The sequence below is a fragment of the Oreochromis niloticus genome, linkage group LG2, assembly GCF_001858045.2.
Source record: "Oreochromis niloticus isolate F11D_XX linkage group LG2, O_niloticus_UMD_NMBU, whole genome shotgun sequence".
Classification (NCBI taxonomy): Eukaryota; Metazoa; Chordata; class Actinopteri; order Cichliformes; family Cichlidae; genus Oreochromis; species Oreochromis niloticus.
The window spans coordinates 2,327,925-2,341,145 of NC_031966.2; the positions used below are offsets into that span (position 1 = coordinate 2,327,925).

Here is a 13,221-nt window from a genome sequence, read left to right on the forward strand (position 1 = left end):
ACAAACGACTGGTATACGTGTGATAACTTGAGACAGAGCTTTAAACAGTGTGGTCTCATGATCCAGCACGCTCAATCTAAAGCCTTAAAAAGGGGGGGAAAGGAAAAGAAATAGTAAATTAAAAATTGACGTTTGTATACTCAGTGTAACGATGAGTGATCATTTTTGGAAGCCAGATTAAAAAACAGTGGAAGGGGGATTTTTAAATACCATGTGAATATCCCCAATATTCTGGTGAAGAGGATTTCTTTATAATGGTACCTGCTGGGAAAAAACACGAAAACCAAGCAACAGATGCACGCTCACAGATCATGCCCGACTGGTGCTTTCTACACAGTTTTCATGTGAAGGTGGCTGATAAGAACTTGTGCTTGCTCTGAGTTATGTAATATTTTTATTGGCATTTATGGAGAAGATTTAACAACAGATTTATCATTCAGAGCTCTAGAGAGGGAGAGAGCCAGAGTATCATTCTACCATTGACTGCCATCCACTGCTTATTAACAGGCAAACTCCTAATCACCATAGGAAAACAAAAAGAAAACCAGAAGAAGAAAAAAAAAATCAACATTTGATTTTTTTTTTTTTTAGTAAATAACATCCAGGGGTGTGTCATTCAATTATATAAGAAACAAAAGGGAGAACAGGTTTTAGGTTTACATGTTTAACATTTGCTTGGTAAAAGGAGGGAGTGAAATAACTGAATGGGAAGAGAAGAGATGCTTTGAGATGTTTCTACTAGGAGAGGAAAAACAGAAAAACGGTCAGCTGATCTCAACTTCAGTTTCCAAAGAAACAAAGTCAACACAGAGGAGAACAGAGACGGGGACAGAAGGGTGGATGGGGAAAGGGTATGTGTGTCTGGGGGGGGAGAGAAGGGGCTACAGCCTCCACATCCTAAAAACAAAAACAAAAAACAAACAAACAAAAAAAAAAAACTGATTTTCTTTCAGAGTGGAGGGTTTATTATATATACACATATATGAATATATAGATAACACAACTGACAAAGGTGTGTGTAAATCTATATATTTCCATTACATAGACAGTTATGATGGAAGGAAAGACTTTCTTGTTTGTCGCTTATCCAGGAAGGGAGACTTATTAGTCCTGGTCACCAACACTTCAGGAGCTCTGCTCAGAGCAGACCCCTCAAAAACCTAGAGACAGACAGAAGCATCATTACCACAGTTGTTTAGGAGCAGAGATGGTGCCACAGATATGGACAAACTCAGCACCCACACCAGCAAGTGTAAGCATGTAGCGCAGTGAAAGCAAAAGGTCAGCAGCAAAGAACTCCAAACAGCACACAGGTGTAAAACACAGGAGGACAACTACAGCAAGTCCCCAAACTTGGTATCAGTGTCCTACAACGCTAGTTCCCTAGAAGGTTCCCTACAAATGTCTTGATGCATGCTCGATCATCCAGGTAAGTGAATCTGAAAACGTTCAGATGAACAGCATCAACCTTTTGGGATTTACCAGATTCCTCATTCAAGCTACCTGCTGTCTGTTTCATTTCAAACTAGAGTTACTGAAACAACATCAATACTCTCAGCTAGTGTGAGCCTACACAGGCAACACGATGTTTTAGTAACCATATAGAACACATTAAGGTGTGTGGAATTTCAGTATCACCATTAGTGAACAAATGTTTACCAAAAGAACTACAAACCCATAGGTTGTAACTACATTACTACTTTGAGCATCACCATCATTCATTCAGCTAAATTTAATGTTGATATTTAGTAGCATTTTGTGAGCTCACCAATGTACACTACCCATCAAAGTTTTAGAAAACCCCAATGTTTCCAGTTTTTATTGAAAATGATGTTGATTAATGTCTCATTGTATTCTGAAATGAAAGGAATTGGAGTTTAAGAAGAAATCGTGGAATCAGTTAATTTTCCAACCGACAATCGTCAGTCCAATAACAGACGACAGGCAATATACTCACACAGGTACAGACTTTCTGATGGGCGGAGCAATGTAGTCACGCACGGACTGACTTGTGCATTCAGAATTTATACGTTTTGTTTGGAGGGAATATTTTACCTTCTTTTCCTGTTTCAGTATTAATACAGATACATTTTGGATTATTCATCTATTTATTTGAGATGTGCCAAATCACACAAAGGCTTAACATTACATCTGAGTTTTTTCTTTCATGATTGGCTGAGACATTTTGATTTTTAACTGACTTTGTTTAATTTTGTATTAGTTGTTTGGTCGAGTGTGTCAGACACAAACACTGTAAAGCTGTAAACACAGAGTGGAAAAAAGAAGCCAGTTTCTCTTTGCTTCCCGCTCCACCATCGTGTTTTTTTATTTAAATAAAATGTTTTTGTTTTTTTCTGAACATTTCTTTCTTTCTGTTATGAGTTTAAGTAAATGAATTGCTACATTTGCTTGCAGCTGGAAGAGGATGCTGTTAAAACAGCACTATTATTTTTTTCTGTTGACTGCTTCTCTTAGCTTCAACCAACATTATTAGCAAACTTCCGATCGGCAAAGGCTCAGCCTATCATCGACATATTCGTCCAATCGCCCAACCTTATTACAGACCAAAATATATTCTGACCTTCTGACTGATCAGAGTAGCCTCCTTTGGCAGATATAACAGCTGAACACAGCCGAGGCTTTCCTTCTACAATAGGAATCAAATATTCTCCCATATCTGTAGCAGAAGTTCCCATAAATGTGAACCTTGTAGGCTGCTTTGCTTTCACTCTTCTGTCCAGTTCATCCCAAACCAGCTGGATGGGGTTTAAGTCTGCAGACTGTGCCGGACACTCCATGTTTTCAAGCTCACCATCTTGTTCTTTTTTCCTGAGGTAGTTCTGACTAACTAGGTTCATGTAGTAATAGTAGTACCATGTTTTAAGGCTTGATCAGCCTTTGTACCATTTCGAGTTTTTCATTGGACTTGAATGACTTGAATTGCAATAAGTAACTGGAAAAATTGGGGTTCTTTAAAAACAACAACAAAAAAAAATGTATATACATTTCATTTGGCTTTTTCTGCTTTATTTGATGGCCTCATTGAAGAAAGGACAGGAAAGCGGGGGCAGATATGCGACAAAGGGCGGCAGGTTGGATTCAAACCCGGGCCAGCCGCTCTCAGCTGTATGGCACGTGGTCGCCCGCTGAGCTAAACCCCCCAAAATTGGAGTGTTCTAAAACCTTTGACGGTAGTGTGCATGCACAACATGTGGGTGCTAATGTTACATGGAACCATGCTGTATCACAACTGCAGTAAATAAACTACTTTAAATGGTGAAATATTTTAGAAGTGAGAAAAAGGTGATGATTAATGAGGCTGAGCTTCAGTATATGTAACAATGCATTTCATCTCACCTGAACCACAACATGTAACTATAAAACAGCAAACCATCATCCACAGACAGACATACAGGGTGTCAGTGGTAGTTTCTATACTACTGGCATACATGTACCACTTTGATGCAACAAACTGCATGTGGCTGTTCAAACTGGCTCTGTGTGGAGTTTGCATGTTCTTCCTGTGCCTGCCGGAGTTCTCATTGTGAACATGGCTGTGCAATAGACTGATGAAGCTAAACTAAACTAGCATCACAAACAGCACTGCATACGAGCAGTTGTTTTAACACTGCCCTCTGGTGACTGCAACCAACTATAACATGTAGATTATGGTGTGCAAAACTTTGTGCACAAGATCAAGAGACAAGCACGCTGATCACTTGACAGATATTAAATGATGTGAGTCTTCTAGACTGGTCTTATTCTCCAAGTCATGTGGCACAACAGAGCAACAAAAGTAACAAAGAACATGCTACTGGTCACGTGTGTGCTGCCATGAGGTTCTGCTACAGCAAGATAATCACAGCTCCAAGTCTTGTTGGGCCAAAATGGGTTCTAATGCAAACCTGGCCACGTAATGCCAGCTGTCACAATGATATGCATTTGAGAGTGATTTGGGTTTAGAAGAAATTAAAGAAAAAAGCCACATAATTTACAGTCAATATCGGACAGTATTTATTATAGCCTTATAATCAGTAAATAAATACAAAGAACTTTGGAATTATGTCAAGTTCTGACATCTTCAAACAGTACACACGTGTATGTGTGTATACATATATACACGTGTTCCTTTTGCATCTTTATGTAGATAGAAGAAAGAAGCAGAGAAATCCCTGTTAAACAGGGCGCTGCATCAAAAACATCTGATGCAGACACTTTTGAAATTCCTGATTTGTTGCTATTTGTTGATGTTATTCAATTTATCAAATGTGTACAAAATGTTTTTATACACAAACACAGCAGCAGTCTATAGCTGCCATTGCCATACAGCGCGTAACCATCTCAATCATGTAACATGGAACGGACAACATGTTCAGCATTTTCAAGTTTGGATAGGAAATGTTAGCAACTGCAGAAGAATCAAGAATGATAGTTGGTCAGTATTAAAACATTGCGACAGCAGAGAAAGGCTGTAGTCCAACCCCCGAAAAAGGACAGAATAGCATGACAGCAAAGTTAGTAGTCAAATTCCCCAAGGACGTCTTTGCTTCTAATTAAATATTTCTCTCTTTTCCAATATTATTATTAGCATTATTATTATTATTATTATTATCATCATTATTATTATTATTGTTGTGCCTCGGGCTTATAATGTGGCTTGACTTCATTTCAGCAACAATATCGTTTTGGCTTTATTTCCAATTTGGTGCTTGTTTGTTCTCCAGGGGCACTGGGGTATGGAATAGGGTATTCTAATAATAAAACAAAACAATAAAAAAACAAACAAAATAAACCCAGTAAGTCCTGAATATAATGCTGAATGACTATATGAGCTATTGGCGCCTGTAAAAAACGTCACTTGGCTGTTTGCTACTAACCTTTCATGTTAGGCTTGGGTTTGTCAGTTTGCTTGCCTGTGGGGGTTTGTGCCTGCTGGCCCTGGCCCCCGGAGGAGGCCCCCTGCTGAGCGGCTTTCTGTTTCAGCATGGTCCAGTCAAATGTGTAGTCATACTGGTGGTTCAGAGTCCTTAAAACACACAGAGAAATAGTATACCAACATTAACATTGAACAGTTTAAAATAATTTTGTAGGAAAGAAACAAAGAAATAAAAGATGTGAAAGGATGTACGATGGGAGCGGGCAGGGTGAAAGGAAGGAAACATTTCAGTTTATTCAAAAGCATACAAATCAGTCTTTACTAAAAGTTTGCAACTGCATACAAAATATTAGGTAATGGAATCAGCATTGAATTTCAGAATGTAGTAAAGACACGTGTTTGGGGTTAACTGCTGGTAATTGCATTTAGCTCTCAAAGCTCACCGACCCCAAACTGACAGCCATTTACAGAAAGTTGGACACGTGTGTTCACCTGAAGAGGATGCGAAACAGCTGGCGCAGATACATGTAGTCTGGAGCCTCCTCAAAGCGCAAGCCACGGCAGTAGTTTAGATACATGGCAAATTCTGCTGGGAAACCCTGCAAATATGCATTCATACAACTGAGTGTGCACCGCTTTGATCATTGTGCCTGTTTAACCCTGAACATGACATAACTGCAGGAAAACGCCATTTTTATTTGATTTTTTAAACTGAAGTTGACCTGGCTAATATTACATATAAAATTCAATGTGTTCATTTTGCTAGCTCTGGCATCTTTGTATGGTCTATTTAGGTTTTTCTCTGTGTGGGTGTGAGAACATTGAACATGTAGGTCTCAAAATCTTGCTGTTGTGGGGTTAGAGTGTTTTTACCTTACAGAGGACCTCAACTGGGGTGGACATCTTCTTTTCAGAAATCTTTTCATACTTCTGCTTCTTTGTGGCAGCCTGGACAACACAAAAATACAAACGGCATGTTTACGCCACAACCCACTGTTACACTAAATGCACTCAGGCTACAGGTGCACTCACTGAGTCTGAGCCAGAAAGAAGTTACAATCAGTGCATCTCTAACTCATACTAGGTGAGCGATACCACAAAATATCATTGTGTCCTGCGTCTTCAGTTTCTCTCTATCCACACGTCCAACACAAACAAAACTACTGTCTTTACCTGCTGCGTGTCAAAGTCAGCGACATACCTTTAATCCCTGCCATGGCAGACTGGTTCTGTTGAAGTACATCAGCACGTAGCCTAGTGACTCCATATCATCACGGCGACTGAGGACAAAAAAAGTGTTCATTGAGTACAGAAGGGGTGCATTAGTGTTTCCCTGGCACCGTCAAAATATTCATTATTATTTTTCATTCTCTTAGAAATTGTTGCTGTGGCAGTATTACTAAGATACAATGTAACCCAGGACTGCTTTGCTTAGCAAAAAGCCCATTTAGTCATTTTTTAAAAATTTCTTGATTCTTAACACACTGTTGGGAAAAAAGTAACCTATAATTTCCTTTGAAAGGCATTTTTGAAGACTGTCTATCAAATGTTTGCACAGACCTCTGCTCAATGCCCAGGTGCGCGTTGATGGAAGCATAGCGTGCCGTGCCAGTCAGGTTCTTGTCTTCTCTGTATGGGATGTGTTGTCGTGTTCGGTTGTCTCTGTACTTCTTTGCCAAACCAAAGTCAATAAGGAACAACTGATGGAGAGGGACAGAAGACTAGTTAGTTATCGGTTACCGATGAACAAAGAGTTTTTTCATTAAAATCATCCTTTTTGTCCTTCTGTAAAACAAATGGCAACATTACTCAACGATGAATGTAACCTTGTGATGATGTCAATATGCAAAAGCGTACGAGTTCATATCAGCTGCTCAGCGGAGTGTGCTTGGAGGGTGGGGGCACTGCACTCTTTATTATTTATTTATTTATTTATATGAACTGAGACTAGACTGAAGTGCAATGTCTTTTAAATGACTGTAAAAAGCCATTTTAATCATCGATCTATTACTCAACTACCGATTCTCTATTTTGCATTTACAGCACTGTGCAAAAGTCTGGCGAAAGCCGTCATTTATGCTTTGTTAAGTAAATGGGTGCAGTGATTTATAGACACATGCAAATAATACATAGAAATAAAAAAAGTTTAACAAGCTTCAGTCCGTATTTGGTATTGACCACCCTTAAGTAGCCTTCTGGGACGACTGCCCGAGCTTCATTTGGAGGTTAGCAGTCTTTTGTTCCACTCTGTCAACATGACACCACGGCTTCAATAATAATGCGGTCTGGGTTCACAGCTCCACTGTTTTATTTTGGTTTTGGGTCCCCCTCGCCCCGCCTCTATCCAGATACGCCTTTACCTGGAAGCTTATTTGAAATCACTGTCATTTTTAAAACTAAAGCTAGACACTTTCCAGTTGGCATTGCATGATGTACTCTTCTGCATTCATAATTTTACCAAGATCCAACGTTACTGGCTGAAATTCAGTCCCAAACCATGACAGAATGTCTACTGCCGCCATTGATTACTGTAATAATCTGGTATTTTCTTGATTATTCCATTGATTAATCGAGTAACTGGATAAAGAGTACTTTTGTCTTATTAAAAGAGCAATAATAAATATTTTAAAATAATAAAGTGAGCAACAAACTGCTCATTGGTCTCCATCATTGATGGTCAAGTTACTTGAAAAAAGTAGTCACTGGTTACTTCTTCAAGAAAGTAATCCCATTACTTTACTGATTATTTATTTTCAAAAGTAATCTGCACACGTCTGTGGCAGCCATGGACGTCACACACTTGTATGTCATTGTCATGACGCACTCTCACAAACAAAATCATACTTTAGTAACGCAGTGTGCTTACGGGAAAGTTACAGTAATCAAATTACTTTTTGCAATGTAATCCTTACTTTACTCATTACTTTAAAAAGTATTTGGACACTTCTGCCCAACTCTGGTCTCCATTTTAGAAATTGCAATATTTAATAGTTTACCTGCATAACATTTGTCACAAAAAACAAAACAACAACAAAACAACCCTCCGCCCCCCCCCCCAATTTTCTTGTTTAAAAGCACACACTTAAATGCTAAACCCCCCCCCAAAAAAAACCCCACTCCAAGTTCAAATAAAGGCTTGATGACGACACTTGAAAATAGAAATGGGCGACTTATCTAAAGTATAAGATAAAAGTTATTGAATTACTTATATGGGCAGAGCACCTTTATCACATCTCCAAAACGACCATTATAAACAGAAGCTCCAGGCTGGAAGGTGATTAGAACCACAGCCTTGTTATTTAACCCTCTGACAGGTGGTCTAGAGTTTTCTTGGGCTCTTTCTTGGTGTCTGCCTTTCCACACAAAAACAAAATGGTTGTGTACGAGTCTGGGACATACTTTTTCCCTAATTAAAACATGCCAATTCATTGTTGGGTATAATTTTAAAAGTGGTGTAGAATTCAAATGAATATCAAGTTTGTTAGGGATGGATGCCCCATGATGGCATGGTTCGCTTGCAAGCGTTGCTTACAGACGCCATTTTTGCTGAAGGCGGCAACACTTCAGTTTCCCACAATCTATATCAACTGCAGAAGGCTCTGTAACAAGCCCTAAAAACAAACAAACAAAACAAACAAAAAACAAAACAAAGACTACACCTCAACTAGCGATGTCAAAAATCTTAAATCGCCTTGTTCTCAAGTTAATCAGAAAACTTGACCTCTGATCTTCAAGTCAAGGTCAGTGAGATTCAAACTCGTCCAAGGTTTTTAGCAGAGGCACCTATGGTATCATTGTGAAAATCCTAGGTGACTTCTTTGAGTTATGGCATTCACAAAATGTTCAGAAAACTTGACCTCCGTCCTTGGCCTTGAGGTCAAAGTCACTGGTAAGGGGATTTTAAGTCGATACGCCTATGGTATCGATTTGAAGCTCCTATGTCACCTCACTCTCAAGCTGTCACAATTACAAACCGCCACTGACGACAGTACCCCCATCGACCTTTTATGGCTGAGGGGTAAAAACACATGTCCAGAGAACACACCTTTCCAACAATACGAGTTTTGCATAGTTTACCACATCAACTGGATAGACCATTACTGTGACCCCCTACAATATAGAGAAATGCTGGTCTGCCTTCAGCACTTCCTTAAACATTCAAACAGTACCTTTCAACACCTGGCATGCGCTCTACAATTCTTTTTTTGTGTAGAGAACCCCCCACTTTAAAACAAAAAAATTAAATAAAAATGCACACCCACAGCCAATATAATATTGCCATTTATGACTGAGGGGGGGGAAAATTAATAGCTCCCAAATGTGACTGGTCAAGGGACTGGGAGAAAAAAAAAAATTCAAATTAAGGTGTCTCATCTCTATAATTAAGGCATGCAGCCATAATTCAGTGTTCACACACACAAACACCCTGTTATAAAATGACCAAACCTCCTATCAAGACAGAAATCCTACTCACTCCAGTCTTTGAGTGAGCGCACCTAAAGTCTCCTAAAAAGTGCAGCCAAGTACAATTCACTGTACTGGCCCATGTTATTTTCACAACTGACAAATTAGTCATTATTTCATAGTTTTAAGCCCCAGATACACTGTTCAAAAAATAAAATACTGGTGACTGCCAGTGCTACCCCTCAGCCTCAAGCAGACACTTATTGCATCAATTTGAAAATTCAAGGCAACTTTCTTGATCGCATTCACAAGATTTTCAGAAAAACCTGACCTCTGCCATTGGTTGTGTTGGTGGTAATGAAATTAACTGATGCACTAGACGGGCAACAATGAGGCTTATTTTTTTTAAAGTAGTTTTTATATTTGGCTATGGTCAGAGTCACTAGCATGACATGATAACTGGACTCTACAGAGGTCGCACATGCAGTTCAACTTCACTGGGATGACATAAATAATGTCCCCCAGCACAGCCTCAGCTTAGTTTTAAGACTTTAAACGTCTCTTATTGAAAGATTTAATTTTAGGTTTAGATAACCAAAAACAGCAACTATAAGCAACCTTTAAAAAAGGGCATAAAGAACCAGGCAACTTCAATGCCTCAACATCGAGGCACTAAAGCAGGTCAAACAGTTTATCACTGCATGTCAGTCACGTTAAATGCGATTTGCTGCTGTCCTGCTGGTACATAAAGACAACAGTCTTATTGGTGAAAATGAAATAAACTTCCATTTTTCTGTGTGAAAAACTAGATCTACACAGTGCACACTGCTCTGTCAGTCCCACCACCCACCAGTACTGGTAAAGTATGAAACACTTCACAAGAATCAAGCAGAACATTAGATTCTATGATAAATTAATGTTTCTGCTGTTTCGCCAATTTTTGTTACTATTAGCTCACTGACTTCTTGTTATTAAGGTTCTGGTAAATACATTTCACCACTGCTTAAACCTACTTAGGTTTGATTCATCTGTAATAAAACTAATTGCAGTTTAAGTCATTTCACTTCCTCTTAGGCCAATGAGGACAGTCAGGCACTCGTGTATAATTTAGATGAATTCAGCGTCTTTGTTATATCACATGGCAATGACAACTACTTCTTAGCCAATACTAACAAGATTCACTCTGTTAGATGGAGTATATACGCTGGGCATTATGCAACTGCAAGATGGGTGCTGGTGGGCTAATTCATTTTAAACCAGTGTAGTAAAATATGATTGCAAAGCGACAACTGCAGTTGTGAGGCAGCTGGTGTTGTGGTAAAGGTCACACCTGGTTTAATCCTGAGAAAGATGGATCCTGAGAAGAGCTAACAGCCAAGCTTCTTTTCCTCTTCCCCACTGACGAGTCTAAACACTAGGGCAGACAGTAGAGGGGCAGGGGTCAAAATTACACAGCCTCCATCCACCTTCAGTTACAGTTAACATGAGTACAACAGGCAGTTCTGTTTGTACCCACATTTTTTTCTCCTTTTAACTACTAACACTGTCCTGTACAGCTAGGATATGCACTGGTTTTCGTACATGCGATACTGGATCTAAATAAGAAAGACACTTTAAATAACCGTGCTACAGATGTGATCATTCTGGCCACCTGTCTAGAAGAAATCATATTCTGGTTTTCTTCTGTCAGGACAACCATGGAAAGATCAGATCAAAAGTGTGTGTGTAATATGGGACACATGGATGCTTCATTATGATGTCTGACAAACACTTGGGGGAAATAGATAGCAAGTGCCATATCTCCAAAAAGACCTGGGCACAAGTGGGGTTTTGGTAAACTGGTAGTGACGAGTGGTGAAGAGTATTTTATATCAACATGAAGCATAAAGCATGTTAAAAATGCAAATTCATGGGTTAACGTCTTTTCTACAGTTGGGTTAGTACTGCCAAAAACAAAAAAAAGTGGTTAATAAGTCACTTGTAAAGTCTGAAAATAACACCCAAGATTTCCTCTGATACAGTGCAACCTTACCAAAGATTTAATGTTCTAAGGTAATGTGTGGTTTGTGATTTGGTGCGATTTAAAAATAACAAACCAAAAAATCTGGTTCTATTCAAGTTAGGCTACGTCCACACGTACACGGGTATCTTTGAAAATGGAGATTTTCCGTTTCCGTTTTAAAAAATAATCCCGTCCACACGTAAATGCAGAAATGAAGGAAAACGCTGCTAGGAACATGCCAACGCAACAGGTGGCGATATATTCCTAACCGTGTAGAAATGTTGGCCAATCAGAAGTCTAGAAGCCTCGGTGGGAAATAGTAAACAAAGATGGGGCATAGAAGCAGAACCGAGTCGTATGTGTGGAGGGACAGTAACTGTGTGTGTATATGTAAGCATTTAAACACTGCAGAGAGTACAATTAACAGTAACAGTATTGTAGAAATTCATTTCACCGAAACAATAACGTGGCGCACAGTGTGACGTCAAAAAAGGCGCACACCTTTGACACTGCGTTTTCTCAGTTTTCCTCGTCCACACGTAAATGCAAAAACGGAGTTTTCGAAAATATCCACCCTGGCAGGCGTTTTAAAAAATCTCCGTTTTCAGTGACCGAAAACGCCGTTTACGTGTGGATGAAAGGTGCAAACACATAGAAAGATCTGCATTTTCAAAAATACCCGGGTACATGTGGACGTAGCCTTAGACATTCTCAGCACATAAATAACAATAATACAAAAGTTGTTTTTTTATATGGTCAACACTGCTATGAAATATGACAGCTCTTATAACAAACTTGAAGTGTGATTTTAGCTCTTTAATAGGTGAGGTATAAGCCAGCGAAAGAGGAAGTCGAGTGTTACTGGCCTCGACTCTAGCATACTTGCATAAGTGAAGCGCAATATAGGCTACACAGTGCAATATTTACCCTGGGTATTCAAATAGCACAGCAAACACAGAGCAAAGCTAAAAATGAATCTCAGACAAAATATACCCAGCACACAGATAACTTGTTTTTACTGGACACTTTCCTTGTCACAAACGCACCAGCAACACAGGCATAAATGACCCATGTTGGGATTTTTGAGGCCATGACCAAGCAAAGGAAGCCTCAGTCTAACATTAGGTGTGCCTCATCAATATTATACTTCACATGCCAAGGTCTGTACAAGCATGCACAACACTATACTAATTCAGCACAGCTTTGTTCTCTGAAGTGGGCACAGATTGGACTACGAAAAAGCATTAAACAAATCCATGACTATAGTTTGCACATCCGAGTACAATCTGTGCCTAAATGAATACCAAACTGAATAATAACCTCTCTCTTTTGATGAAAACTTTTTATCCTGTTGGGACTTGTTGTTTCCATAATGACAGCACTCTTACTCACAGGGCCTGTGGGGTGGCTGCATATCAAGGAGTGGCCCAACGCCTTACTTTCCTTAAAATTGTCAGCCCAGCTTCTTACTCTCATTTCTTTAGCAATTATAATTCATCAGCATATTTCAATACTAGGAAGAACTTTCTGCATGTCAAGTACAAAAAAATATTCAAAAGCAAACTGTACACAAAGTTGTAATTTTTAGGTTAAAAGCCTCCAAGTAACTGAGCAAGGTTCTTAAAATGGGAAGCTGTTAGGATTTCCACTGGAAAGCTTTATAAATACAATGCCTGAATTCAATGAAAAGCTTTACTTTTACCACTATTAAAACCATCACCAAATGCTCCGTTTCACCTTAATTCTACTAAAACTGCAAAGCAAACATGATACTCATAATGTTGATTTATGGTAGTTTTTAACTTTTGCATGCAAGCAGTACAGAAAAAAAAATGAGTAAGACAGGGACAACTTGACAGGATTTAAAACTCTTAGAGGTTAAATGCTGGTAATACTGATTATATTAATAAGTACACATGAGGGTGGGACCCAAGGTTCA

At 39.1% G+C, this 13,221-nt stretch overlaps 1 protein-coding gene across 5 annotated transcripts in view; it reads right to left on the reverse strand.

The window, feature by feature from the left end:
- Positions 1-375: 375 nt before the first annotated feature.
- csnk1a1 (casein kinase 1, alpha 1) overlaps positions 376-13,221 on the reverse strand; it is a 29,459-nt gene continuing 16,613 nt past the window's right edge. For 2 of the 5 annotated variants that reach the window (XM_019362711.2, XM_003454307.5), the window contains exons 5-11: positions 10,611-10,694; positions 6,437-6,576; positions 6,078-6,156; positions 5,750-5,824; positions 5,369-5,475; positions 4,878-5,026; positions 376-1,160 (exon numbers count right to left, since the gene is read on the reverse strand). In XM_019362711.2, the coding sequence (XP_019218256.1) occupies positions 1,153-1,160; positions 4,878-5,026; positions 5,369-5,475; positions 5,750-5,824; positions 6,078-6,156; positions 6,437-6,576; positions 10,611-10,694 (642 nt within the window). In that variant the 3' untranslated portion in view covers positions 376-1,152. Of the gene's footprint in view, positions 1,161-4,872; positions 5,027-5,368; positions 5,476-5,749; positions 5,825-6,077; positions 6,157-6,436; positions 6,577-10,610; positions 10,695-13,221 lie in introns of those variants that run through there. The other 3 variants (XM_005458835.4, XM_005458836.4, XM_005458834.4) reach the window with 3 other exon arrangements.